Source organism: Rhinopithecus roxellana, chromosome 14, assembly GCF_007565055.1.
Source record: "Rhinopithecus roxellana isolate Shanxi Qingling chromosome 14, ASM756505v1, whole genome shotgun sequence".
NCBI classification, from domain to species: Eukaryota; Metazoa; Chordata; class Mammalia; order Primates; family Cercopithecidae; genus Rhinopithecus; species Rhinopithecus roxellana.
In genome coordinates this window covers 77680587-77705143 of record NC_044562.1, presented here as the reverse complement: position 1 = coordinate 77705143, position 24557 = coordinate 77680587, and the positions used below count along the sequence as shown (strand labels likewise).

At 42.9% G+C, this 24557-nt stretch overlaps 1 protein-coding gene across 1 annotated transcript in view; it reads left to right on the top strand.

Moving 5' to 3' along the window:
* Nucleotides 1–24557, top strand: part of MYO3B (myosin IIIB) — a 502779-nt gene that overhangs the window by 336375 nt on the left and 141847 nt on the right. The window contains exons 28-30 of the mRNA XM_010377618.2: nucleotides 1950–2030; nucleotides 15123–15224; nucleotides 19687–19789. Coding sequence (XP_010375920.2) covers nucleotides 1950–2030; nucleotides 15123–15224; nucleotides 19687–19789 — 286 coding nt within the window. The remainder of the gene's footprint in view (nucleotides 1–1949; nucleotides 2031–15122; nucleotides 15225–19686; nucleotides 19790–24557) is intronic.

The window sequence follows — 24557 nt, the reverse complement described above, 5'->3', positions numbered from 1 at the left end:
ACAAAAAATTAGCCGGGCGTGGTGGCAGGTGCCTGTAGTCCCAGCTACTCGGGAGGCTGAGGCAGGAGAATGGCGTGAACCCGGGAGGCGGAGCTTGCAGTGAGTCGAGATTGTGCTACTGTGCTCCAGCCTGGGCAAGAGAGCAAGACTCCGTCTCAAAAAAAAAAAAAAAAAAAAAAAAAAAAGTGTATCAAGTGCCTACTGCACAGGCTAGGTGCTGAAATCACAGCCATGAGCAAGACTGTGTAGGGGTGAAAGAAACTTTGTGTGCTGAAGGTTTGATAATTTGCGTCTATAAAACAAACTGATGAAGACAGATTAACAGGAGAAAAGACATACAAATTTATTAACATGCAAGTCATAAAAAGTATGAAACTCAAAGGCCAGATGGTTGAAGCTTAAATACCCTCTGTATAGGGGAGAGGGAAGTGGAAGATGTAGATAATTTTAAGGGAAGATTAAAAGATTTTCGGGGGAAATCAATGGGCCTAAAGAACAGGCAATAGCCTGGAACAAACTTCATCTGACCTCTGGGTGATATTTACTCCAGTTTTCCTTCCTGGGGCATGCATCAATTTCCCCTGGTTGATGAGCGATCTGGGGAAGGGATTCACACAGTTGAAAATCTTCTGGAGGAGCTAGCCTTTAATAGATAGGGAGAGTTCAGAGAAAGTCCTTCCCTGCATTTGCTGCTCCCCAGGTGCTCTAAGTTTGAAGTTCAAACAGCATATTTTGGGGAATTATTATCTGAGCCCCAGCAACTGCCATGGTCCCTGGCTTGCAGGTAAGCAAACATGTCTTTACAACATAAGTGGCAAGATAGATAGTGGCAGTATAAATGGACCAATGATGTAAAGCCCCAGTCACACAGACATGTGCCACATCTCCCAGAAAGACTGAGATAATATACACTTCAGGTCTGTGGTGAGGTGTTCTGTACCAGAGTTACTAATGTCATTTCCAGAAGGTTTTCTAGTCCAGATGGAACTTATAAACCAAGGGGACAGGTTGCTAATGTCTTTCATGTGCCCTGCCTAGTCAGTAACTCTGTTTACATATATGTGTCATTAGTGTTACACACAACATTTAAGTTTCTGTGCAATTGACACATGATTATGAAAGCACCAGATCTTGAACAAACTGGATGATTTCCCTTATGATCTCATAACCCAGAATCCTAATGTGCCTCAGTCGATTTTGGACTTCATGAGCTCACCCAGCAACTTGGAGAGTTGTGATGCTCAGAGATGGAAGGAACAAAGAGAGATGTTATGCTCCTCTGGGTGGCTTAATGCCCCAGTTTTGTATCTAAAGGACTTACCACCTTTGCCCCAGAGAGTCCCTTCCTCTTTTCTCTTTCTTCACCTTTCTTCCCTGCCTTTTCCCTTCCCACTGCACATCTTCCTCTCCCTCAGCATACCTCTCGGCACAGAATTCACTCACAGCAAATGACAATGTTGTGCTACTTATTATTTCCCTCGACTCCCCTCTTTCTCTTCTTCAACTTTCATGTTTATATTTTTCTCCCAAATAACAGATTTTGAAAGGGTCAAGCTATTCCAGTTCCTTTCTACCATCCCTCCCAAAACCCTCCCCCTGTATCATATCCCCAAGTCTTGAAGACAGGGCTTTCTCCAGGGATTAGAATGACAGGAAACCATCTCACCTGGGGTAGGGGTCCCACGTGATTCATCAGTGGAACCCAGAGTGTTCTGGAAATCACTGCCTGAACAAAAGCAACCCCTCAGAAGCATCTTCAAAGCCAAGCTGTGAGAACAGAGAGGCCTCTCTTCTCGCCATAGCTCACATACCTCTGCTTATTTTGTTCAGTGAGAAAGCAGGAGGGAGGATGAGACGGGCAATAGATTGGAGGGGAAAACAGCTTATATCAATTCTCTGGCACGTTCTTAAATGAATATCATTCCTAGCACATGGTTTTATATTTTTAGCCTGGAGAGGATATGATGCTCGGAGGAAATTTAAGAAAATAAGCAACAGAAGGAGTGAGTCTGCTGCTCATAATCAAGCAGGTAATTAAAACATCATTTTCACAGTGTCCACTTGAAAATATTCTGTGACTAACTTCCTATGAGTGTAGAAAAGCTGAATGGTTAATAATTCAGGAGCACTGGAATGAGTCAGGAGTTCTGGGAGACAGGAGTCCTAGTGTTTGTTCCAATCCTCCTTGTGTGATAACTTTGATGCTAACAGTGAGCATGAGCATTTGCTGTTTGCCATGCTTGGCTAAGGATGCTCTGACTGGGTTCTCTTGTATACCTGATATTATAGAGGAGGAAATTGAGGCACTGAGAAGTGAAGGGACTTGTCCACCCTCACACAGCTCATTAGTTGCCGAGCCAGCATTTGAACACAGGCCGTTTGGATACAGTCAGCATCGCATGCTGCCACCTGAACAAAACCCTTTCCCTCTTGGAGTCACATGTCCCTCATCTGTTAAATGAGAGCACTGGTTAAAAAGGTCCGGAAGGTGCCTTCCCATTTTGGAATTCTCTAATTATATGCAAGACCTCTCTCTCAGCATCACTGAGGAGGAATCACTCAGGGTTTCCCAGCAAACTGAGTTTCCCAAATCCAGGCCTATATGCAGCTATCATGGTCCTCTGGGCCCCATGGCATGAGCACATGGTGGCTTCTGTGGCTCAGTGTGCCCTTGGCAGCCTGAGAGGTGTGAGCTCTGGTTTCTGACTCATCCGTCCCCACTCTGGCTCTTCAGTCACTCTGCTCTTCGGCAAATGGCAGTGTCCACTGTGGTTGCCAGCCTGGGCTCCCTCCCTCATTTGAAACTGCATACTCCTAATCGAGGATCTGGAAGAAACAGTCCCCTGAGCTCCAGGAGCCACAAGAAATTGGAGACAGAATGAGAGAAAGAGCCAGGCTGGTAGACTCAGCAGCAGAGAGAGAGAGATAGGATTTCACATACAGCTGAGCTTGAAGTAAACTCTTAAATAAAATAGCTGCAACCTTTTCAAAGAGGTCCCTGCCCAGAACCTGGCTCCAAGTAAACTTCTCAGAACTCTTAGACCACTGTAGAAGCCTGATGTCTTCATTCAAAACTAAAATAGTTGGGTGGAAAGGGTGCTATTAAAATGCAAATGTTAACTTTTAACACCATCCCCTAGGAATTCTAAGCTCTACAACTTCAAAGCCTCAGGAAGAGGGATGCAATTCTTGTTACAGCTTAAGAGAGAACTCAAAGCACATCATTTGTTCCCTACTTGCCTGCTTCTCAACACACACACACACACACACACACACACACACACACACACACACACAGAGTCTCTCATTAAACGAAGGTACTGAACTGATTTCTGATCTTACAGTTTGGTACAAAGCCCAACATGCGTTTTAAAATTTAAACTTTCTTGAGCGTATTTATTGTTGATCCACTGAGTTCAGTATTAGGAATCATAAATACAATTTTCCCTAAGTGAAAATCATCTTTAGAGTGCTCCCTGTTTTGCACTCTGTTCATGCCAAGTGAACACTGCTGTAAAACAGAAATGGGTCTGCGTCATCATCATACTATCAGGATAGTGATAATTGTATCTTTTCAGTGGAGCACCTATGGGGTAGCTACCATGGAAGGATAATGTTGCTCAGCGGAACTATAAAAAACAGACTTCTTTAAGGGTGTCTCTCTTTTTTTTTTTTTTTTTTTTTAGCCTTGCAAGCACCCAGCGGAACTTTAGAGAACACATTTCTTTAAGGGCGCCTCCTTTTTTTTAGCCTTGCGAGCGCCTCCCCTTTCTTAGCCTTGCAGCCTAAGTGTTCTTGCCTATCAAGTGATGTTGAGAACTTCCATTAACTGAGTCTGCAGGGGGCTTAGATGGGCATGAAGGTGGCACCAACACCACCTCTACCCTCTAAGAAGTGGTGCGGCAGCCAGAGCAAAGGCAGACAGCATCTGCCCTTCGGCCAACACCATGGACAGGAATTGGTATGCTGGTTTTGTGTTGGTGGTAAAGGTGCATGAATAGGGTAGCAATGTTTGCAATTTTATGGGGAGTTTACCTTTACTTGGGAATATTTTCCCTATCTTTACATTTGAAGGCATAATTGCATTTATCTAAGAAGCAAAGCAACTCATTCTGACTTTTCTGTTTGGGGTCGTGATCTTCCCCAAACATAATCTCGTTACAAGCCTCTCTTCGTCCCATTAGGACATTTCCGAGTAGAACGAGACCCAGATACAGCAGCTCCCCGCTTTAGGAGCCTACAGGAAGTGGCTTAGGGATGTTATCATAGCACAACCATTTCCGGTTGTTTTCTAAGGTTATTCTCTAATTTATTATTTTTTCAAATCATTTCATTGAAAATTTAGATTCTGTGGAATGCATTTGTATTTCTAGTTCTGGCCCACAGTATTTTCTTAAGTGGTGTTGCTAAGATTGCTAAGATATGTTATACATTTTTAAAAGAGCAGCCCTTGAAATTTAGGAAGCATTTGGCCTACATGTTGCTACAGAGCAGCGCATATTGAAATTTGTTTTCCTTTCATCTCCTTCCCAATAAAAGCAGCCGTGCGGCTTATCCCTTTAGCTTCCTCAGAACTTCCTTTCAGAATTCCCGATCTATTACGGCACATTCACATACCAGAAACAAGATGCCTTTTCATGCTGTCAACCTTTTTCATCTGAAATGTAAATTAATTCTTGCTGGTATGCCTTGACAGAGATCAAAGTCAGGGAATTAACCTTCCCAGGCTTTCTCCTCCTAAGGACTGAGCGGCCACCATTAGGAACTCTGTGTCCTTGTTATCAGGCCCTCCTCCAGGCAGCCCTCAGTCTAGGAGCCACCATTTCAAAGGCTCAGAGTCCTTGGTAAATGTCCTCATCGTTACTTTAAACACTGAGTGAGAAATGATCTGCCTGGCTAATTATTGAGAGATAGGCCTGCTCATTTTTAATTGTGGGCTCTTCACTCAGATTCCAGGAGCAGGTTTAAGTGGTTCTGACAGCCAGTGGTCTTGGTGTGATCGAGGGAGGGACAGGGCTCCAGACTGGAAACCTCTCCCCCCACTCAGTGGGTCATTTCTTGCCTGTCAGTCTTTGAGGTAGGCCACATTTGCATTTTCAAAATAAACAGATGCCTTTCAAATACATGAGCTGGTGGTCTAGAGATCTCTGTGGGCCCAAACAGTTCACTAGCCAGTAATCAAATGCTGGAAGAGAAAACAAACGGAAAAAAATACCCTGGGTACACAAGGATACATTTCCTATGTGTATAACACTGCACAGTCAATAAAGGGCCTTTATGAGATGTAGGGGGGAGAGGGGAGAGGAAGAGAGAGTATAGGAGCCTGAGCAAAGGTATTGTCCGTCAGTTTCTTTTTTGGGGGGCTGGGGGAGGCAGGAAGCAACTTTGAATGTCACCTTGGCAAGAAGTGGCGTGTTTCATTGTTTTTAGTATTGGCTAATAATTCTGACACTGGGTTCTTGCCACAGGAAAACACATTCCTTTAAATGCCAAAGAATTAAAATACATACTTTGTTAAAATCTGAAAAAAATGTACATATTAGTGTTCAAATAGATGGTGTATTCTAAGTAAAAACTAACAGTGACATTGATTCCATTACTATAATCTGTTATATTTTTAAATTACCTTATGTTTCAGAAATTGGACCTAACTACATTTATTCAACCAAAAAATGCTTACATTCCTCAGTGAAAATTATCAAAACAAACAAACGGGGGAAATTTTTAAAAGTTCTACATATAATGTCTCATTCATTAATTTTTCTAAAGCATTGGCTTTCAAACTGCCCCTCTAATTCGGATCTGTGTTTTAGATGAGAGAAAAGTTGTGGGCCTCCCTCTCTCAAAGGGGAAATGCCCTTTTGAATAGGTAACAGTGTAGCCCTAGGGGCTGGAAGCGTCTCCCAGGAGGAGTGGTCTTCCAGCACTTCACTGCTACACACACACACACACACACACACACACACACACACACACACACACACACACACACAGGCGTCGGAAGAGCCACTAGTTTTCAGGAAGTTTTCATCTAATTGCTTCAGTGCTGTGGAAATTGTTGTTTTCTCTTTCTCTCTGTTCTTGGGTCAGCTTCCTACATACTCCCCTCCTTGGCCCTGCCAACCACACAGATGTTATCAGAAGATAACAATAGCTCTAACAGTGGCGGCCATTTCTCCTCTGATGCTCTTTGGGGAGAGTGCCTTTCCCAGCATCAGCAGGGACTCTGACGAGGCTGGCAGGGCGCCTTCCTTGAGCCTGTGAACAGGCGTTTTAAGCCACTGCAGCTGGGAACCACTGGGCACATCATGGGATGCGTGCAGAGCAGAATTGCTTTAAATGCTGCTACCAGAAGAGAAAGCAAACATCATATCCAGACAGCCTGACCCTACATTGTAACAGAACCAAGTTTTTGGTGTTTAAAACTGCCTGAACTTTTAAACTCTTTCAGTGCAAAGTTTTCTCCTAGTCTTTTCAAAAGACTATTTAAAAGGCTGTTTCCTTTAGCATTGTCAGTCGGTTGGCAATGAGTAGGTGGTTGTAATTTCCTAGAACTAAATTTCCAGATACAGCCCTACGTGTGCAGGACAACTGTATTTAAACTGGGATATTTCTTTCATTCGTTTACTTAACTACTTTTTGTTAAGCACCTACTTTATGCTGGGGCTCCCATGGTAAACAATGAGATTTAATTTGGGGCTTCAAATTCTCCGACTCTCATACAGAGTGCTCTAAAATATGCTTTTCCTCAAAGTCATGCTGTTTGAATAAATCAAGTACTCTATATTTTGCCATCACTCATTGGAAAGGAGTTCTGTAAAATCTAAAACAATACAAAGTGCAAATTATTACAAAACACAGCCAAGGGTATACATTGAAATGACCCATGCTTCTTGAAGGTAAAAATGACTGTAGTAGATATTTTTCATCCTGCTAAAGCCATACATAAGTAGATTGTTGATCTCAAGCCAAACAGGAGGGGGAATGTAAGTCAATGCACCATTGAGAGAAAAGGTCCATTTTGAACAAACAGAAGGAAAACAAGCATGCCCTCTGTCACTCTTTTGTGTGTCTCTATTTGTAGTTCTACCTCTATTTCACTTTTTCTTCACTCATTTCATTTCTATTTCTTAGATCCCTGGTCATTTCACACAAAAGCTTAATTCTTCAAAGTGACAGTCTGTGTCATAGGAAGCACAGGTCTGAAAGAAGACAAGATCCAAACTCTTCTTGGCCACAGGGCAGGAGGCAGCTGCCTCTCTTTTCCTGGTGTTTTCCATATCCACATATCCACAGAATAGCAATGAAACATCTGGGGGAAATAATTTACCTGGTGAACCTGAGCTTGAGATGCACTGTGAACTGCAAACTAGCCCGCCTCATCCCCCTACATCCCCATCTTTTAAACCGTTGTTTAACACAGGACAGGATGCCCTTTAGTCCTAGGCGAGAGGTCCTGCTCACTGCTCACTTTACTCTCATGCTATCTTGGTTTCCCTAGCTCTCCCATACTTGAGAAACTGGGGCTGATTTCTCTTTTTCTTTCTTTCTTTCTTTCCTTTCTTTCCTTTTCTTTCTTTTCTTAATTTTCTTTCTTTCCCTCACTCTGTCACCCAGGCTGGAGTGCAATGGCGCATTCTCAGCTCACTGGAGCCTCCCCCTCCCAAGTTCAAGGGATTCTCCTGCCTCAGCCTCCCGAGTAGCTGGGATTACAGGCACACACCACCACACCCAGCTCTTTCATTAGCAGAAATTGGGTCTCGCCATGTTGGTCAGGCTGGTCTCGAACTCCTGACCTCAAGTGATCCACACGCCTCGGCCTCCCAGAATGCTGGGATTACAGGCATGAACTACTGTGCCTGGCCTGGGGCTGATTTCTGACAGCTGCAGGCTTAACATGTCTTGTAGAGGGAAATGTCTAGAGGGCAAGCATTGTGATTTACTTTAGGAAAACATGCCTTGTGTGTGACAAGGCTTAGAGCAAGTGGTGTAGTGCAGAGAGAGGATGGCCTGTGGCTTCGAGGTTTCTGACAAGAAATGAGCTCTGCCAAATCTCTCTTTGGCACAAACAATAGAATTTTTGTCATGGCATAGTTTGGAATGCACAGGAATCTCCTTTGCTATGGAATAAAATTATTGCCCGTGCTAGGATTAAATAAGCCAGAGGGCAGAATACTGTTTACCTAATACACAGAGAGGAAGCTGCAAAGTCATTGTGGGCTTGAGGTCCACTTGTGCCCAATATCATATTGGCACGGCACACGTCTGCTTAAGATGAGGTACCCTAGGACTCGATATTATAACTTCAGAGCACACCAGTGTTTAGAGCCTCCAATTTGGATCAGTTTTCTCCATTATGAACCTTGTTGAGCGCTCCAGACTCTGGCTGCAAAGAAGTGGTGCCTGAAAAGGTATCTTTGCCACCTCAACACAGAATGAAACAACATTTTTATGATCAATCACACACTTCAGCTGCCTTTACTCTATGTCTTTAAAAAAATTTCATGTAGAATTGTAGAATATGTTATCACATTTTATAACTTTTATTTGTTGTCTAGACTGTAACTACACAATAGTGAAGAAACATTTAGGGGAAAACTAACTGGGCTATGGCAAGAATGATCATACTATTTTTCTTCAAAAGACTCTTGGAAATAGAAAGGCAGGCTTTGTTTTACCTCTTAACAGATGAACCAGGAGTACAGAGAGTTAAATAAGTTGTATCTCTCCTTATGTGTTCTGCAAGGGTTTTTTGTTTATTTGTTTGTTTTTTTTTTTGAGAAGGAGTCTCGCTCTGTCGCCCAGGCTGGAGTGCAGTGGCACAATCTCGGCTCACTGCAAACTCCGCCTCCCAGGTTCATGCCATTCTCCTGCTTCAGCCTCCCGAGTAACTGGGACTACAGGCGCCCGCCACCAGGCCTGGCTAATTTTTTTGTATTTTTATGAGAGACAGGGTTTCACTGTGTTAGCCAGGATGGTCTCGATCTCCTGACCTCATGATCTGCCCATCTCGGCCTCCCAAAGTGCTGGGATTACAGGCGGGAGCCACCGCGCTGGGCGCGTTCTTCAAATTTAAGCACTGGCTTCAGCGCCCTCTTCAGAGCCTTCACTCAATGCTCTTTCCAGTAGACCATGCCCTGCTCTTGGTTTCCATCTTGAATATGGCACATTGGACATAAGGTACCAGTCAAAGCTTTGGAAAGAGTTAAAATACTGTCCTAGGCATATGGAGTTTAGAGTCAAATAATGAACTTTAAATGATGGCTATGCTGCCATTTGCCATGTGGTTTGGGGAAAATTACTTAACTTCTGAGCCTTAGCTTCCTCAGCTGTAAAATGGGACTCATTAAGGCCTAATCCTCAGGACTGCTATGAAGATCATAGCAGGTATATATGCAAAGCATCCTGCACAGTACCTGGCACATGGTACGTATTCACTAAATGAAATGTTACTTCCCTCTCTGTACTCCCTTCCTAAATGTGAACTATATAGGGGGGGAAAAAAAGTCTGTGAAATACTCTTCTATGGAGGACATAATAATGCTATAACTTCAGGCTGGGCACAGTGGCTCAAGCAGGTAATCTCAGTGCTTTGGGAGGCTGAGGCTGGTGGACCACTTGAGGTCAGGAGTTTGAGACCAGCCTGGCCAACATGCAAAATCCTGTCTCTACTAAAAACACAAAAATTAGCTGGGCATGGTGACTCATGCCTGTAATCCCAGGTACTTTGGAGGCTGAGCGGGGAGGATTGCATGAACCCGGGAGGTGGAGGTTGCAGTGAGCCAAGATTGCACCACTGCACTCCAATCTGGGTGACATGGTGAGACCCCCATCTCAAAAAAACAAAAACAAAATGCTGTAACTTCAAAAAGATGAAACAATTTCTTTCAGTTTTGGAGAAAAATAGTACCTGTCAAATCTCAAATTCGATTACAGTAAAATCTTCATAAAAAGAATTTTCCGACCAAGCGCCGTGGCTCATGCTTGTAATCCCAGAACTTTTGGAGGCCAAGGCGGGTGGATCATGAGGTCAGGAGATCAAGGCCATCCTGGCTAACATGGTGAAACCCCGTCTCTACTAAAAATACAAAAATTAGACAGGCGTGATGGCGGGCGCCTGTAGTCCCACCTACTCGGGAGGCTGAGGCAGGAGAATGGCGTGAACCCAAGAGGCGGAGCTTACAGTGAGCCGAGATCATGCCACTGCTCTCCAGCCTGGGCGACAGAACGAGACTCCATCTTGGAAAATAAATAAATAAAGAAAGAATTTTCCAAGTCTTAACTTATGTCTTGTTTATTTGACAGGGAAAAAATAGAATACAACAATAAATAACATGTAAGAGATTTCAAGTGGTTTTGTTTTGTTTTTGCAAAGAGCTGTGCTCCATTCGTACTGAAAGCTTAATTCATTTGTGTATATAAAATTTTCAGGAACCTCAATATTGTTAAGACTTAGGTGTTGTGCTCCTGACATAATTTTCCCCCTCACTAGTTTGAGGCCCTTTCGCAACTTGCTCTGAAAGATAGCAAGTTCCCTTGTCACCCTGCTTCCGTAAAGCCAGAAATTCTAAAATCTAGGAGCTAAATATCACCCAGATTTGTTGCCTTCTGGTGTGGAAAGCAAGTTGCCTTTCAGATGTCTGAAGAGTTGGAAGATCTTGGTGAACCTATCATGTTTAACCCACAGTGACGGGTGATTGGCAGCGTAACAGCTGAGCGACAGCCGTTTGGCCAGGAGTTCAAACCTCAACACGATGAGCCATAGCAGGATCACGGTTTGATTTGCTGTGGCCATGAAGTCTGAATCACCAAATACAGACACAGAGGCAAGGGTGACAGCTGGTAGCCATTCTCGTCAATAAAGTTGTGACGGTTGAGATGTACAAATAACTAGAGCCTGCTAATTTCATAGACTTTGAGCCAAGTACTTAGTGTCAAAACCAGCTATGGTCAATGATGCAAATGGTTGTGAAAAGTCCTTCATCAACAGCAAGGCTCTCCCCATCAGACTCTTTCCTCTTGATGGATTAGAAGCAGATTGGATCCTGCTTTCTAGGAATAGATCCAGTTTGAAGAAAAGGAGGCCTTATTTTTTAAAATTCTAGTAACTTCTTAAAAGTAAAATTTATTAAGTATAATTTACATACAGTAAAATTCAGTTTGAGAAAACTGGATCCCCACCACAATCAAGAAAAAGAACATTTCCAAAAAGTTTCCTTATGCCCTTCCTGATGTCCACCCCCACTCACCCTCAACCCCTGATAACCACTAATGGGTTTTCTGTCCTATAGTCTTTCCTCTTCCTGAGTCTTGTCCTTATAGTCTTGACTCTGTAAATGGAGTCATACAGTGTGAAACTTTTGAGTCTGGCTTTTTTCACTTAGCATAATGCTTCTGAGATTCATCTGCATGTTGCATTTTTTAGTAGTTCATTTATTTTCATTGCTGAGCAGAATTTCAGTGTATGGATGTACCACAATTTTATTCATTTACCAGCGGAAGGACATTTGGATTGTTTCCAGTTCTTGGTGATTATGAATAAAGCTCTTATAAACATTTAGAGCATTTTCCTTTTAAGTAAAATGTATAGGAAAGTAAATAACTTTGCTTCACAGGAAACTAGAACTGTAGGGGCAGGAATGATCCTAGAAGTGGGAGTTGTTTTCTTTTTGATTAGCTGACAGATATGGTTATTTTATACTTTTGCAGAGCAATTTATAGTCTATTCAAAGCACTTGCACACACCTTACTTCCCATAATTATCATTATGGTAACCCTGAGAAGTAGGCTAGGAATCTTGCTTCATTTTACAGGTGGAAGCTAGGAAATCTCCTATAATCCAGACTTCCTAATCCTTATTTGCTGTCCTTCCTTCCAAACATTTTCTCAACATCCTGTCTCTGCAGAACATTCTGCTAGGTTCTTTTGGGGTACCCACAAAAATTTTTTTCCCATCAAGACGGAGCAGTCTTACATGGAATCAAACTGAACCCCCTGACCCAGGCGTGAGAGGAATACAAAACTGAGCCACTTAACACAGCCACAAGAAGCGAACAGTCTATAAGCTACCAGAAGCAGGCAGGACATAAATTTTAAGAAAGAAATCCTGAAGTTGGTGGGAGTCAGAAGAGAATGGATTGACAGTCCCTAGATGATCAGAAAGAAGGGGAATTCCCCAGACAATGCTGTTCCAGGACAAGCAAGAAACTGATTTCGAGGATAATGGAAAACTTCCCGCCTTGGCTTCCAGGTTGGGGAAAACAGTTACCAGGCAAGATTTTCTTTGAACTCAGTCAAAGTTTAACTGGGATAATGACTGGAATTAAGTACTGGATAATCAAAGTGGAAAATGCTTTCAGAGGCCTGAAATTGCTAGACTTGTTTTGTGTGGTAGAAATGGAGGCCAGGATTTCTTATGGGCTGTAGAAAAAAAAAAAATGTGTCAATGAGATTCTGTTCTTTAAGAATCCAACTTTCTTGGTGCTGCTTTTGGTGGCATTTGCCTGTCAGACCTCCCACAAGTTGGCCTCTTTATCCTTTATATTCTGATAAGATGGCTGATGACCAGCTGTCAGTCCAAGCCAGAAACCACACTGGCTCCTTGTAAAATCTGCCAGCAGCAGTTAGGAGGGAAAGCCTGGGCTTTTGTGCCTCATCCATATGTGCCTTCTCTGCCAGATACAGTAGGTGCCCTTTGCCAGGCCCATTATGAGGGCAGGAACGTTTACCCAGCCTAGATCACCAACCAGGAAACCTACCAGGACAATGTCTCTGTGAAAAAAATGCCTGATCTGTCCTTTGGGTGGATCACTAAATGCCAGGCCAGGCCAGAGCCTCTTTCTGCAGCAGCTAATCTGTGGGACCATTAGAGGCCCAAGCACATGAAAGAATGTACAAAGGTCTGATTTTTTTACTTTCACTTATAAAGGGGGAAAAAAGGAGAATAGGGATTATTATTTTTAAATGTTTAAATAAATGACCTGCATCATGTAATATTTAGGAGTTCAGACATTAGGAAAAAATTTTGTGCTTGGGTTCAAATCCTGGCTCTGCCACTCTACAGCTGTGGGACTTTGGGCAAGTCATTTAACCTCCCCTTGTCTCAATTTCCTCAGCTGTAAAATGGGAATAAAGTAGTCTCTCTCTTTTAGGGTTACTATGAGGATTAAATGAATTAATGTCTGTAAAGGACTGACAACAATGCATAGAACATAATAATCCATATGTGTGACAATGTTTGTTAAATAAAAATAATGGAGCTTTTCTTACCTCTTCCCACCCAATTTTCCCCCATACCCCCCAGCCAAATCAAGCTGAAAGTACATACCTTTCAGCTTGATCTTTTCCTTCTCTTTCTTCTAATTTCCATCCTTAACATCTGTCATGCTACCCCCCAACCCCAAAATTAGATTCCTAGGGCTGCCATAACAAATTACCACAAACTATGCAGCTGAAAACAACAGAAACTTATTCTGTCACAGTTCTGGAGGCTAGAAGTCCATCAAGGTGTCAGCAATGTTGGTTTCTACTGGAGGTTCTGAGGGAGAGTCTGTTCCAAGTCTCTCTCCAGTCTCCTGTTGGTTCCTGGCAATCCTTGGCCTTCCTTGGTTTGTAGACCCATCAGTCCACTCTCAGTTTCCATTGTCGTATGCCTTCTCCCTGAGTCTCTCTGTATCTTCACATGGCCTGTTTGTAAGGACGCCAGTCATTGGCTTCAGGACCCACCTTCATCCAACATGACCTCATTTTTAATTAACTACATCTGCAAACACTGTTTCCAAGTAAGATCACATTCTGAGGTTCTGAATAGACATGAATTGTGGGATATCACTAGTCAAACTGATACACCCCCCTTAAAAGTTGCGGGTGCTTTCATATCTTTAATCTCTTTTTACTCTTACTTTCTGTATTAGAATGCGAGGAAGGGCCTGTGTCTCTTTAAATTTACTTTGAGGCAGCTAGAAATGTTTACTTGGCCACTTGAAAGGAATGGAGAGACAAGGGTGATAGCAAGCTGGGTGTGGAAAGGTGATGCCCAAGATGGAGGAGTCAACCAGAAGGAGGGAGAAAGACAGGATTTTAAAAAATCGCATCTGAGCAAATAATAAAGGAGAAAGGTCAGAATACCAAATATTCTAATGTGGTACATTTGGAAGCACTGCTGCCAGAAATAGAAATAACCAAAGCCAGAAGGAAGGTACAGGAAGTGAGAACAAGGTCTAGGTAAGAGGCCAGGAAAAAAGGAGATGTGGACAGAGTTAGGGTTGACTGCCTCGGGGCAGGACCAGAAAAAATCTCCTCCATGAGGAGGGGGAGTCCTACTGCCAGTGTAGTTTCTGTCTAAAGTCAGGAGATCCAATGGAAAGAACCTGCCTTCTCCAGATATCTGAGGTAAAAGATGTTGGAACATCTTCAGCCCCTCGTGACCTTGAGGTCATGGAGAATGGAAGAAGAGATGTGACAGCTGTGAAAATCCCTGGTGGAGCCATTATTTTGGGGGAATCCAGCAGGAAGTAAGCTGACTGGACAATGAGAAGCTGCCATGTGATATTCCTCAAGTGAATATAGTGTGCAGTCTATCTTCTCCCTGACAGTGTAATAAAGATCTGTGGTCAGGGCTGCAAGATAACAGGAAGGGAAGGGCATTTCCAAGAAGCAGAGATGTGGAGGAGAAAAAGGAGCAGCTTCCTGGGAGAGAGCTCACCCTGTGGTTTACTTCCCTGGTAGGGGCAACTGAAAGACAGCAGGAAAGCTATCCAGTGACCAAACCAAGAGTCCTAGCCTGGTGCACTCATGACCTCTGTTTGTCACTGAGTTTCCCTATTTGACTAATGTGATCAGTGACACAGTTTCCCCAAAATTACCCAATGTCATTCAGCTGGTAGAAAATCTAGCCAGAACAAGTATTAATTCTCCTGTGTCCTACTATTGTGCCCTTTCTCAACTATACTGTATTAAATCTTAAAAATAAGCACCAAGTCCATAGGTGAGATTAGTCACCTTGGTGCCTTGAACCATAAGAAAAGTGTGGATTTTCCTGGCCAACTTGTATCACCCAATTTGGTAATTCATCTAGGTGTGGGAGCATAACCTTGAGAAAGTCCTTTTCTTTCATTCCACAGGGGATGCTTCAAACCAAAGCAGTGGGACACATTCCCCCGTCACAGCGGGTACCAGGGGAAGTGGCAAGGTTCAAGACTGCAGCGAGCCTGGTGACCATAAAGGTGGAGTCTTTCGAGGTTTGGAATGGGTGTTCTAAACTCAGGGGCGTTCCAGAGAAGGTTCCAAAGCTGGAAGTGATCACCTGTTGTATAAGAACCTTCTGTCCACTACTCCTTTTTTCTATAGGTGACAGCTGATTAAATTTAAGACCAACCTTGCAGAGGACTCTGAAAGGTGATTTCATAGAAGGGAATAGAATAGACAGGGATAAGCTCAGTTCCTCACAGCTGCCTCTCCACCTCCTTCCATATTGCCTGGGACACTGGTCTAGTTGCAGCTCTCCTTACCAATGGCTTCTCCTTAACTCATCCTCTTGAGGCAGACTCTGACATGTTTGTATCAGATTTACCTTAAGACTGAGGAAAGTTTTGTGTCTCGGGAAGATCTATGATCCAGAACCTGGTATATAAATCTCAGACTGATTGAGAACATTCATGGAAGGAAGGGGTACTGTAGACAAAAAGTGGAAACATGGGTTTCTGGTCTCAGTCCTCCACCAGTTAATATCCCTAAGCTCCAGTCATGGTAACATGAGAGAATTGGACTAAATCATGGTTTTCAAACGTTTAAAAAATATTGCAGTCTCACCCTTTTGAATTTTGAAGGTCCCTGGACTTCTGCTTGAGAGGCTGTGATTTTTGAAGTATGGTGTTTAATACCAGCACCTGCATTTGATGGAAAGTGAGGATTTTGTGGTAGAATTTACAGTTACAGTTTATCTGCCAACCCCAGTGCCACTGCCCAGTGTGTAGGCAGAGAGGCTCTGGGTACTTCAGACTCCTTTAGTATCTCTCACTCAGTCTGTTTCAAGGAAATATAGAACTGGAACTTTACCTTGGGGCAAGGAGGTTAGGGAGTAGGAGACAAAGAAAGGTAGCAGGATCCAGGAGAACATCAGTGTTTCTTGAACTTGAGGAGACTTGGGGATGGAGACAATGGGAGAGTTTTCATTTTCAAAAGAAGCGTGGCTGGCTGTTACTGACTGAAGGTGCGGACCACTGTTTCCCCCTAGAAGCCACAAATAGGAGATCCTCCGAAGATGTGTTGTGTTTGGCCAGGCACAGTGCTTTTTAAAAAACTTTGAACCTGAATGTCTTTAAGTGGGGTGTGAATTCTCTGGTTCATCACAAAGCCCACTATTTCCCATCCTCTTTGCCTGATACTTCACACATTTATATTTCTTCCTAAGTGGCCCCAAAGGCATTTGCAACACCTCCTAATGGTGTTCTTGGTGTTTTTTGTTTTTTGTTTTCCTGACGGTCAAATGCTTTTCCATCTTACTTCAAAACAGTCTGGTAAAGACTTGACACTTGACTAATTTTTCTCCTTGAAAAATATGAATGGCTCATAGAGCTCAATCAAAGTTTGGAAGGATTCAGTTCCTCCAGAACTCCACTCCGAGTATTGCTTTACTTCATTAAACCAGAAACATTTAGGAACCCTCCCTGATGAAAGGTGACCCATCTCTAGAGAAGCTTCTATTGTCACACCTGCACATTCCCCAAGTTTGGCATTTTATAAATATTTAAGTTCATAATTTTACTTTTCAGCCACGTCACTGGTCTTATTTTATTTTATTTTATTTTATTTTATTTTATTTTATTTTATTTTATTTTATTTTATTTTATGTTTTGAGATGGAGTCTCGCTCTGTGGCCCAGGCTGGAGTGCAGTGGAGCAATCTCGGCTCACTGCAAGCTCTGCCTCCCGGGTTCACGCCATTCTCCTGCCTCAGCCTCCCGAGTAGCTGGGACTACAGGCACCAGCCACCATGCCTGGCTTTCTTGTATTTTTAATAGAGATGGAGTTTCACCGTGTTAGCCAGGATGGTCTTGATCTCCTGACCTCGTGATCCGCCCGTCTCAGCCTCCCAAAGTGCTGGGATTACAGATGTGAGCCACCGTGCTCGGCCTGGTCTAATTTTTTTTAACTCAACCTATTCATACACTTAAAATGAGTTACCTTCTCTCTCTTCTTTTTCCTTCATATCTCCATTTCTCCAATTTCCTTGTTCAGCAATTCGTTTGCCAGAGAGAAGCCAGGTGATTCCAACTGTCGCCAGATCATACTGAAAACTGACAATTTTGGATGCTGCTTTGAATTCAATGGTTTGATAATCTTATTTATCTCTTTAGTTTGACCCAAATCCTTCTCCTTGTGCTTCAGCAAAGCTGGAGGATGGAGGAGCAGATTCCCTCCTAAGTTTTATTCAGAATATTCTGTAAGTTTCTGGTTTTATGCTTCAAATAACTCTTAAAAATCAATATTTTGATGACTGAAGTATAAATTAATAAGAAACATGGAATAAGTTTTCCTTTCGATTACATGAACAGAAATTCCATGGAAACCCCAGCAAAGTAGCTGGGCGCATTTGCTGAACCAGGTAAAGATGTTGCTTCCTCTCATTCTGGTCTTGGACATGGCACCTTCATAAGGAGAGTCCCAAACCAAAAGAGATTTTACAGTTTTTTTTCTAGATCTCTTTGTGCTTTTTTTCTTCTCTGGATGGCTATTGCTCCTTACAATCTTTTTTTTTTTTTTTTTTTTAACTGAGGATCTCAAAATAGGTACAGACAAAAGCTTGCAATCTTAGCTTTCCACAAGGGCAATATCATTTGGACTTTGATCACTGGTAGCTCTTAGTGCTGCTGAGTTGGGCCAGAGAATAAGATTAAAAATTATTTGTGGTGATTTTTCCTTCTTAACAGGGAAGCAGAAAGATATTTGTATCCCTGAAGTGGGTTCCCCTCTTTTGTTTTTATGTCAGTTCTTGCTTTTATGTTGCTTATCACAGCATTGCAAGTGAGTGTGGGCCAAACAGTGGTTTAGAATCTCCCAGAGGGGGAAATCCTGCCTGGTGCTCTAACTGGAGGATTTTATCAATGGAGAAAAGGCAATGGGGGAGAGGAAGGGAATTAGTTAATGAAATTCTGACAGGCTGTGGCTATTTTTCTTGATTTCTATTTTTTCCTTCTTTCAATATTGTTGTTTCACTGTTTGGCCATAATGTTTTGTGTGTGTGTGTGTGTGTGTAATAATAAAAATGTATTAATGTTTCACTTAAATTTTTCTCTTTATCCTTTCGGTGTTTGTAGCAATAATAACAGTAACAGCAACAACAAGTCTTTTTATCCATCACCTTAGCTCAAAAATTGCATTTATTCCAGACAAGAAATATTTATGCTAAGGAGCCAAACTAACAATTTAAAATCAGCGCATGTTCTTTCCAGAACAGACAACACAAAAACAACTTATTTCTATACTTTTTATTTATTTTTCTACACTCCGTTTCTATCATGTATTCTGTAATCCTAACGTCAACCATTTATGCGTCTTCCACAGTAAGTCACAATTCCCAAATGTATAGATTATCTTTGTTGGTTATATTTCAGTTTGGATGGTTCTAGGTTATCTAAAATAAGCATGGCAAATAGGTGTGCAGTCTTCTTCCAACCCTGATTGATTGGTAGTGACTACTTGAAACAGTGGTTCTCAGCCCTGGCCACGTATTAAAATTGTCTAGGGAGCTCTTTTAATAATTGGTGGCAGGTCCCATCCCAGATCAATGTCAGAATCTCTAGGGGCTGGTCCTAGGCATGTTTAAAATCTTCCTGGGTGTTTCTAATGTACGGCCAGGAGTAAGACTCACTGATCTGGAAGTAGTGTCTCTCAAAATTTAACATGGATCAAGGTCACCTGGAGAGCTTGATAAAAACACAGATTGCCAGACTCTACCTGTAGAGTCTCTGATTCACAAAGTCTGAAGTTGGGCCCAAGAACGTTCATTTCTAATAAGTTTCTAGGTGATGTTGATGCTACTTGTTGGGGGTCCACACTTTGACAACCACTGATGCGAAGTGTTAAGAAGGAACTTGAGGTTGAATTAAAGTTCAGTAGAAAAGAAGGCCATGATTGATTAGCCACGGTCACTGGAAGAAAGAATTGTATTTGTTACCCTCCTTCTTGAGAAACTCATCGATAAACTGTCCTCAATCAAAATGTTGAAATAGGTTACTCCTGGGATGATTCTCTGTTTACAGTTAATCCTAGCCACATCATCACATTTTGTTCCTTGACCTGTCCACATCAGCAGGCAGCCTAGCCAGCCTAGAAGCTGATCTGCTGACTTTAGCACAGTGTTGTTCCAGCTATTGTATACTGTTTCTACTGGGACCCAAATCACTTGGGGCTTCTAATCTATTCACTCTTTATATCTATTGCCAAAGAGAGGTAGCTTGTTTTCCTTTAAGCATGAAAACAGTTTGCTGACTGGGACCAAGCATGGAACAAGACCTGGAATGGAGAAGAGCTCAATTTTAATGACATATCCTAGAAAAAAGCTATAGAAAGTCAGGGAGTGGGATGAGGGCAGGGAGAGAAGGGCTGCAGAGAGTGTAGATGGGCACCAAAACCTAACCCTACCTACTTCTGAACATATTCTTAGCCCTCCTTTCTTTTCTCTCAGTTTTCAGGGGCTCTGTAGATCATAGAAGCCGTTCACAAGCAGAATCCAACAATGGTCACGCACAGACTTCAAGCAACTCTCGTGCTGTCACAGAGAAAAATGGGTGAGTGTAAGAGTTCCCTGTTGTAAACTCAGGTGCTCCATTCTAATGGATAATGAAATGGTAATGGATAATGAAACAGAAGTATTTCTACCACTATGGTATTTTGGTGAACTGGAGAGAGTGGAACCAAAAAGTGTTTCCAGGACTGGGCGTGGTAGCTCATGCCTGTAATCCCAGCACTTTGGGGGGCTGAGGTAGGTGGATCACCTGAGGTCAGGAGTTCGAGACTAGCCTGGCCCACATGGCGAAACCCCATCTCTACTAAAAATACAAAAATTAGCCAGCCATGGTGGCATGCATCTGTAATCCCAGCTATTCAGGAGGCTGAGGCAGGAGAATTGCTTGAACCAGAGAGACGGAGGTTACAGTGAGCCAAGATTGTGCCACTGCACTTCAGCCTGGGTGACAGAGCAAGACTCCATCTCAAAAAAAAAAAAAAAAAAAAAGTGTTTCCATCAGATTCTCCCATGTCGTGGGCAAAGTCTTTATTCTACAGAGCAATCTGAACACAACCCTACTTTTTGAGTTCTCTTCATGGTTAAATCTATACTTAGCCTCATTAGGTTAAACATCCTCCCCCTGGATATTTAGCAATGTCTGGAGACATTCTTGGTTGTCACAACTTTGGAGGGAAGGGTTATGCAGCTGGTATCTAATGGGCAGAAGCCCTTGACGCTGCTAAACCTCCTACAATGTACGACAAACCCTCCCCGCAGCAAAGAATTGTCCAGCTTCAAATGTCAGTAGTCCCACAGTTGAGAAACCTACCGCCAGGCATGGTGGTATGTGCCTGTAGACCCAGGTAATTGGGAGGCTGAGGTGGGAGTATCACTTCAGCCCAGGAATTTGAGTTCAGCCTAGGAAATATAGTTAGACCCTGTCTCTATATTAAAAAAAAAAAAAAAAAAAAAAAAAAAGGTAGAGAAACCCTAGATTTGAGCTAAAGCAAAAAGGGAGTATCATTTCCTGTTCAGCCACAGGTTTGAGTTAAAGATAATTCAAAAGGAGTGTAGCAGAGCTTGCTTTTCAGTGACCTCTGAGCCGCTCAAGCTGCAGGGCCCGATACACTGGCTAAATGTAGGCTCAAGACACTTTAAGTCCAGCCAGGCCAGACATGACACCAAGAGCTAGAGACACAAACAACTCCTAGGCCTGTTCTTCAGGGAAGCCTTTATAATCTGGCTTCTCTCAGATAAAGTTTCCAGAACCCATCACATATGTCACCAGGAGGAGGACACAGCTACAGGAAGGAGTGGACCATGGCAAAGGGAAGGCCTAAATAGAATGAAACTCGCCTTTCTTATTTTCTTCCACATTGATTATGAGGAACTTCCTTAAAAGTTTTAGTCAAAGATTTGAAGAAAGAAGCAGGTCATTAGAAATTTCTTTGCATCTTTTCACCTGGAAAAGAGAAAGTCTTAATTTAAAATTTTAAACATAATTCTTAAAATTATTTTTTATTTCATTTTTTGAGATCTCTTAGGATTTTTGAGACTTGATAAATTAAATTCTTTTTTTTTTTTTTTTTTTTTTTTTTTTTTTTTTTTTTTGAGACGGAGTCTCACTCTGTCGCCCAGGCTGGAGTGCAGTGGCCGGATCTCAGCTCACTGCAAGCTCCGCCTCCCGGGTTTATGCCATTCTCCCGCCTCAGCCTCCCGAGTAGCTGGGACTACAGGCGCCCGCCACCTCGCCCGGCTAGTTTTTTGTATTTTTTAGTAGAGATGGGGTTTCATGGTGTTAGCCAGGATGGTCTCGATCTCCTGACCTCGTGATCCGCCCGTCTCGGCCTCCCAAAGTGCTGAGATTACAGGCTTGAGCCACCGCGCCCGGCCCGATAAATTAAATTCTTAATACTCCCCAGTGGTCTCAAATTGTCATTGAGCTGCCTTTAAAGTAAAGTACTTTAGGCTACTTGCCTAAAAAGTCAGAATAGCTCATTTAAGGACACTTTAGGAAAAGACCTAATATCTCGTATTAGAATTACAAAGTTTACAATTTCTAATGTGGTAGAAAGATCACTGAGCTTGGGTGGAAGACTTAGTTTCTGATCCTAGCTAACATTTTCCAACTGTTTGACCTTGGGCAAGTCAGTGAACCAGTTTGGAAAAGGACTTTAACCCCAGTGTGACTTCCTCAACCTCAGCTGATGTCTGACTTTACTGAGAACATCAGGACAGTGCTCTGAGCTCTTCTTCTGCCCTTCTCTTCACCTTAGAATCTCTACTTATCTTCAGCTGTCCTTCCTTCCTTTGCTCCCATCTCACAGACCCCAGATCTTCTTCCTTGTGCTGTGTTCCTGCCATCCAGGCCCTACCACTATCAGTTAGCACCTCTCCTGCTTTCCCATCTTTTACACTCTGCTATCACTTTCCATTTTGCTTATCCTTCCCCCCATCCTAACAGGCCGTTGGCCTGTCCTTCCCTCTTTTTACTTTTACCACCAGACTTCCTCCAACTGCTATCCAGGTTCACTGCCTCATTTCTTCACTAAACCAACCCCTTTCTCCTTAGTCCTGAAATCTGATTTGTGTCCCTACAATGTCCTTAAAACTATCCTTGGGAAGCACAGCTCCCAGTTGCTAGAGCTTTATGTTCATCAGACTCTTTGCAGCATTTAGTTCTATGGGCCATGTGTGCTTTCCTTGAAGAGCCCTCTTCCAAGGGTATCTGTAGTATTGCCTTCTTCAGGTGCTTCCTCAGAGATATTCTGTCTTTGTTTTCTCTGGCTCTGTCCTTCTTCTCTTCCACTCACCACTAAAATAAAGGCAATTCTCCAAGTCTTAGATTATCTCCTTTCTCTCCTCCCCTGGATGATACCATCTCTCACCAGTGTGTTCTGGTATCAAGTCTCAGCTATGTGAGCATGAGTCCCAAGTCTCTGTTCTGAGCTCCACACTCCTACACCCAACTCACAGTGGACATATATTCCTGATTCACACACCAAGACTTCAACAGAAAAGCCCCTCCTAAAGCACCTCCTCCACTTGCCCTTCCCATTTCTATGATTGACATAAACACTGTCTTGTGACCTGGCCTTCAAACTTGGCACAGTCGCTCTTGACCCCTACCTCTCACTTAACCTCACTTCCAGTCATTTTCCAAGTACCCTTTCCTGGTCCAGGACTGCCATTATCTCTTTTCCTTTCTCCTTCTGTCTTTACAGACCTGCTTTCATTTCTCACACCTGATCAATTGTCTTACAACATATTCTGACTTGTTCAAAGAACTTTAATGGCTTCCTATTTTAGACCAAAAGAGGTTCCGACTTCTCAGACTGCTGTTCCACGCCTCTCTCTAGCTCGTTTCAGTTTGTCCTCCAGGCTCACCTCCACTTTGTCCCTAATACACCTCATGGCTAACCAGAATCAGACTTCTTATTGTTCTGCCAGCGCACCTACCTCACTTCTCTCTGTCCATTCCTTTCTGTTCAGCTCTTACTTTTGGTCAAAACACATTGTCATATCAGCTATGTGAGCACGAGTCCCAAGTCTCTGTTTTGAGCTCCACACTCCTACACCCAATTCACAGTGGACATATATTGAAGTTGCTAGAGCTTTATGTTCATCAGACGTAATGAATCTAATTCTTTTTAGGTTCCCTAAAAAGTTGCTTCCCTCTTCCTTTCTTCTTTGCCTAATCTCTCAACCTCTTTTGCAGCTCTCCTGCAGAACCACCGTTGCAAATTCTGGCCAATCATATGCAAGAGAAATCTCCTGGGTGACTTCATGAAGACCTAATTCTTTTTAATGCTCCTTGAGCTGTAGCTCTTTTGTAACAGTACTACTCAAAGTGCTGTTTCACAACAGGTTAATGAATTTGTGCCCAAATGTAAATCAACTCACTACTTTCTTCATTAAGAAAGTCTTGTTACTAAAAAATATCAGCTGAACTAAACACTGTTCTTGGTGATGAATTGATTTACATTCTGGCACTAACTCCTTATGTCACTGTGACTAGTAACAGTTCACAGACTGTGTCCTCACACTACACTTTGGTGTATCAGTCTCTCTGGTGCTCTTTATATTTTGCCTGGTGTTATGGTTGACCATGTGCTAGCAAGTTAGCTTCTCAACAGTGAGGACTGAGTCTTACTCTTTCTTGTATCCAGCATACACAATAGCTACTCAATAAGTTTACAGAGCTAACTTTCAAAGCCACTTCTCAGCACTCAGATTTTTATGAGGGAAGTGTTTTTCCTGTGAGTCTTTGGGTAGTGGCAACAATAAGAGGAACCCGAATAACTTACCAAACAGTGGGCCAGGGTATCCCTGATACAGGGGCTGGGATTCTGTTTTCCCCCTTATGTTTGTCAACTCAGTGTTCTGTGAATCAACAAGGGCTGATAGGAAGGAATTCTTGGGCAGAGGGTGGGGTGGGAGTAGGGAAGGGTTTGGGGTGGGCAGAGTAAGAAGAGAGCTGGATTGTGTCACTTGTGATGTTCTCGGTGGGAGTAACGGACCTTCAACCCATGGATTCAAGGATCCCTCGAGACAAAACATCCAAAGACAGAAGTTCCAGGGCCGGGTCAGCCATTCAGGAATATCAAGACACAGGCCCCTTGCATCTCTTTTCTTTGCTGTTCTCGGCATGTCAGTGATGCCCCCACTTACGGCCACGAGGTGGCCAGAGCAACACTAAGCATCACTTCCTCACATGGCAGTGTCTGGAGCAGGAAGAAAGAAGCAGATGGAAAGGGGATTCTTCTCAGGAGTCTCTCTCCATTTGCTAGGAGGGAAATCTTTCCCAGAAGTCACCCAGGAGACTTCTC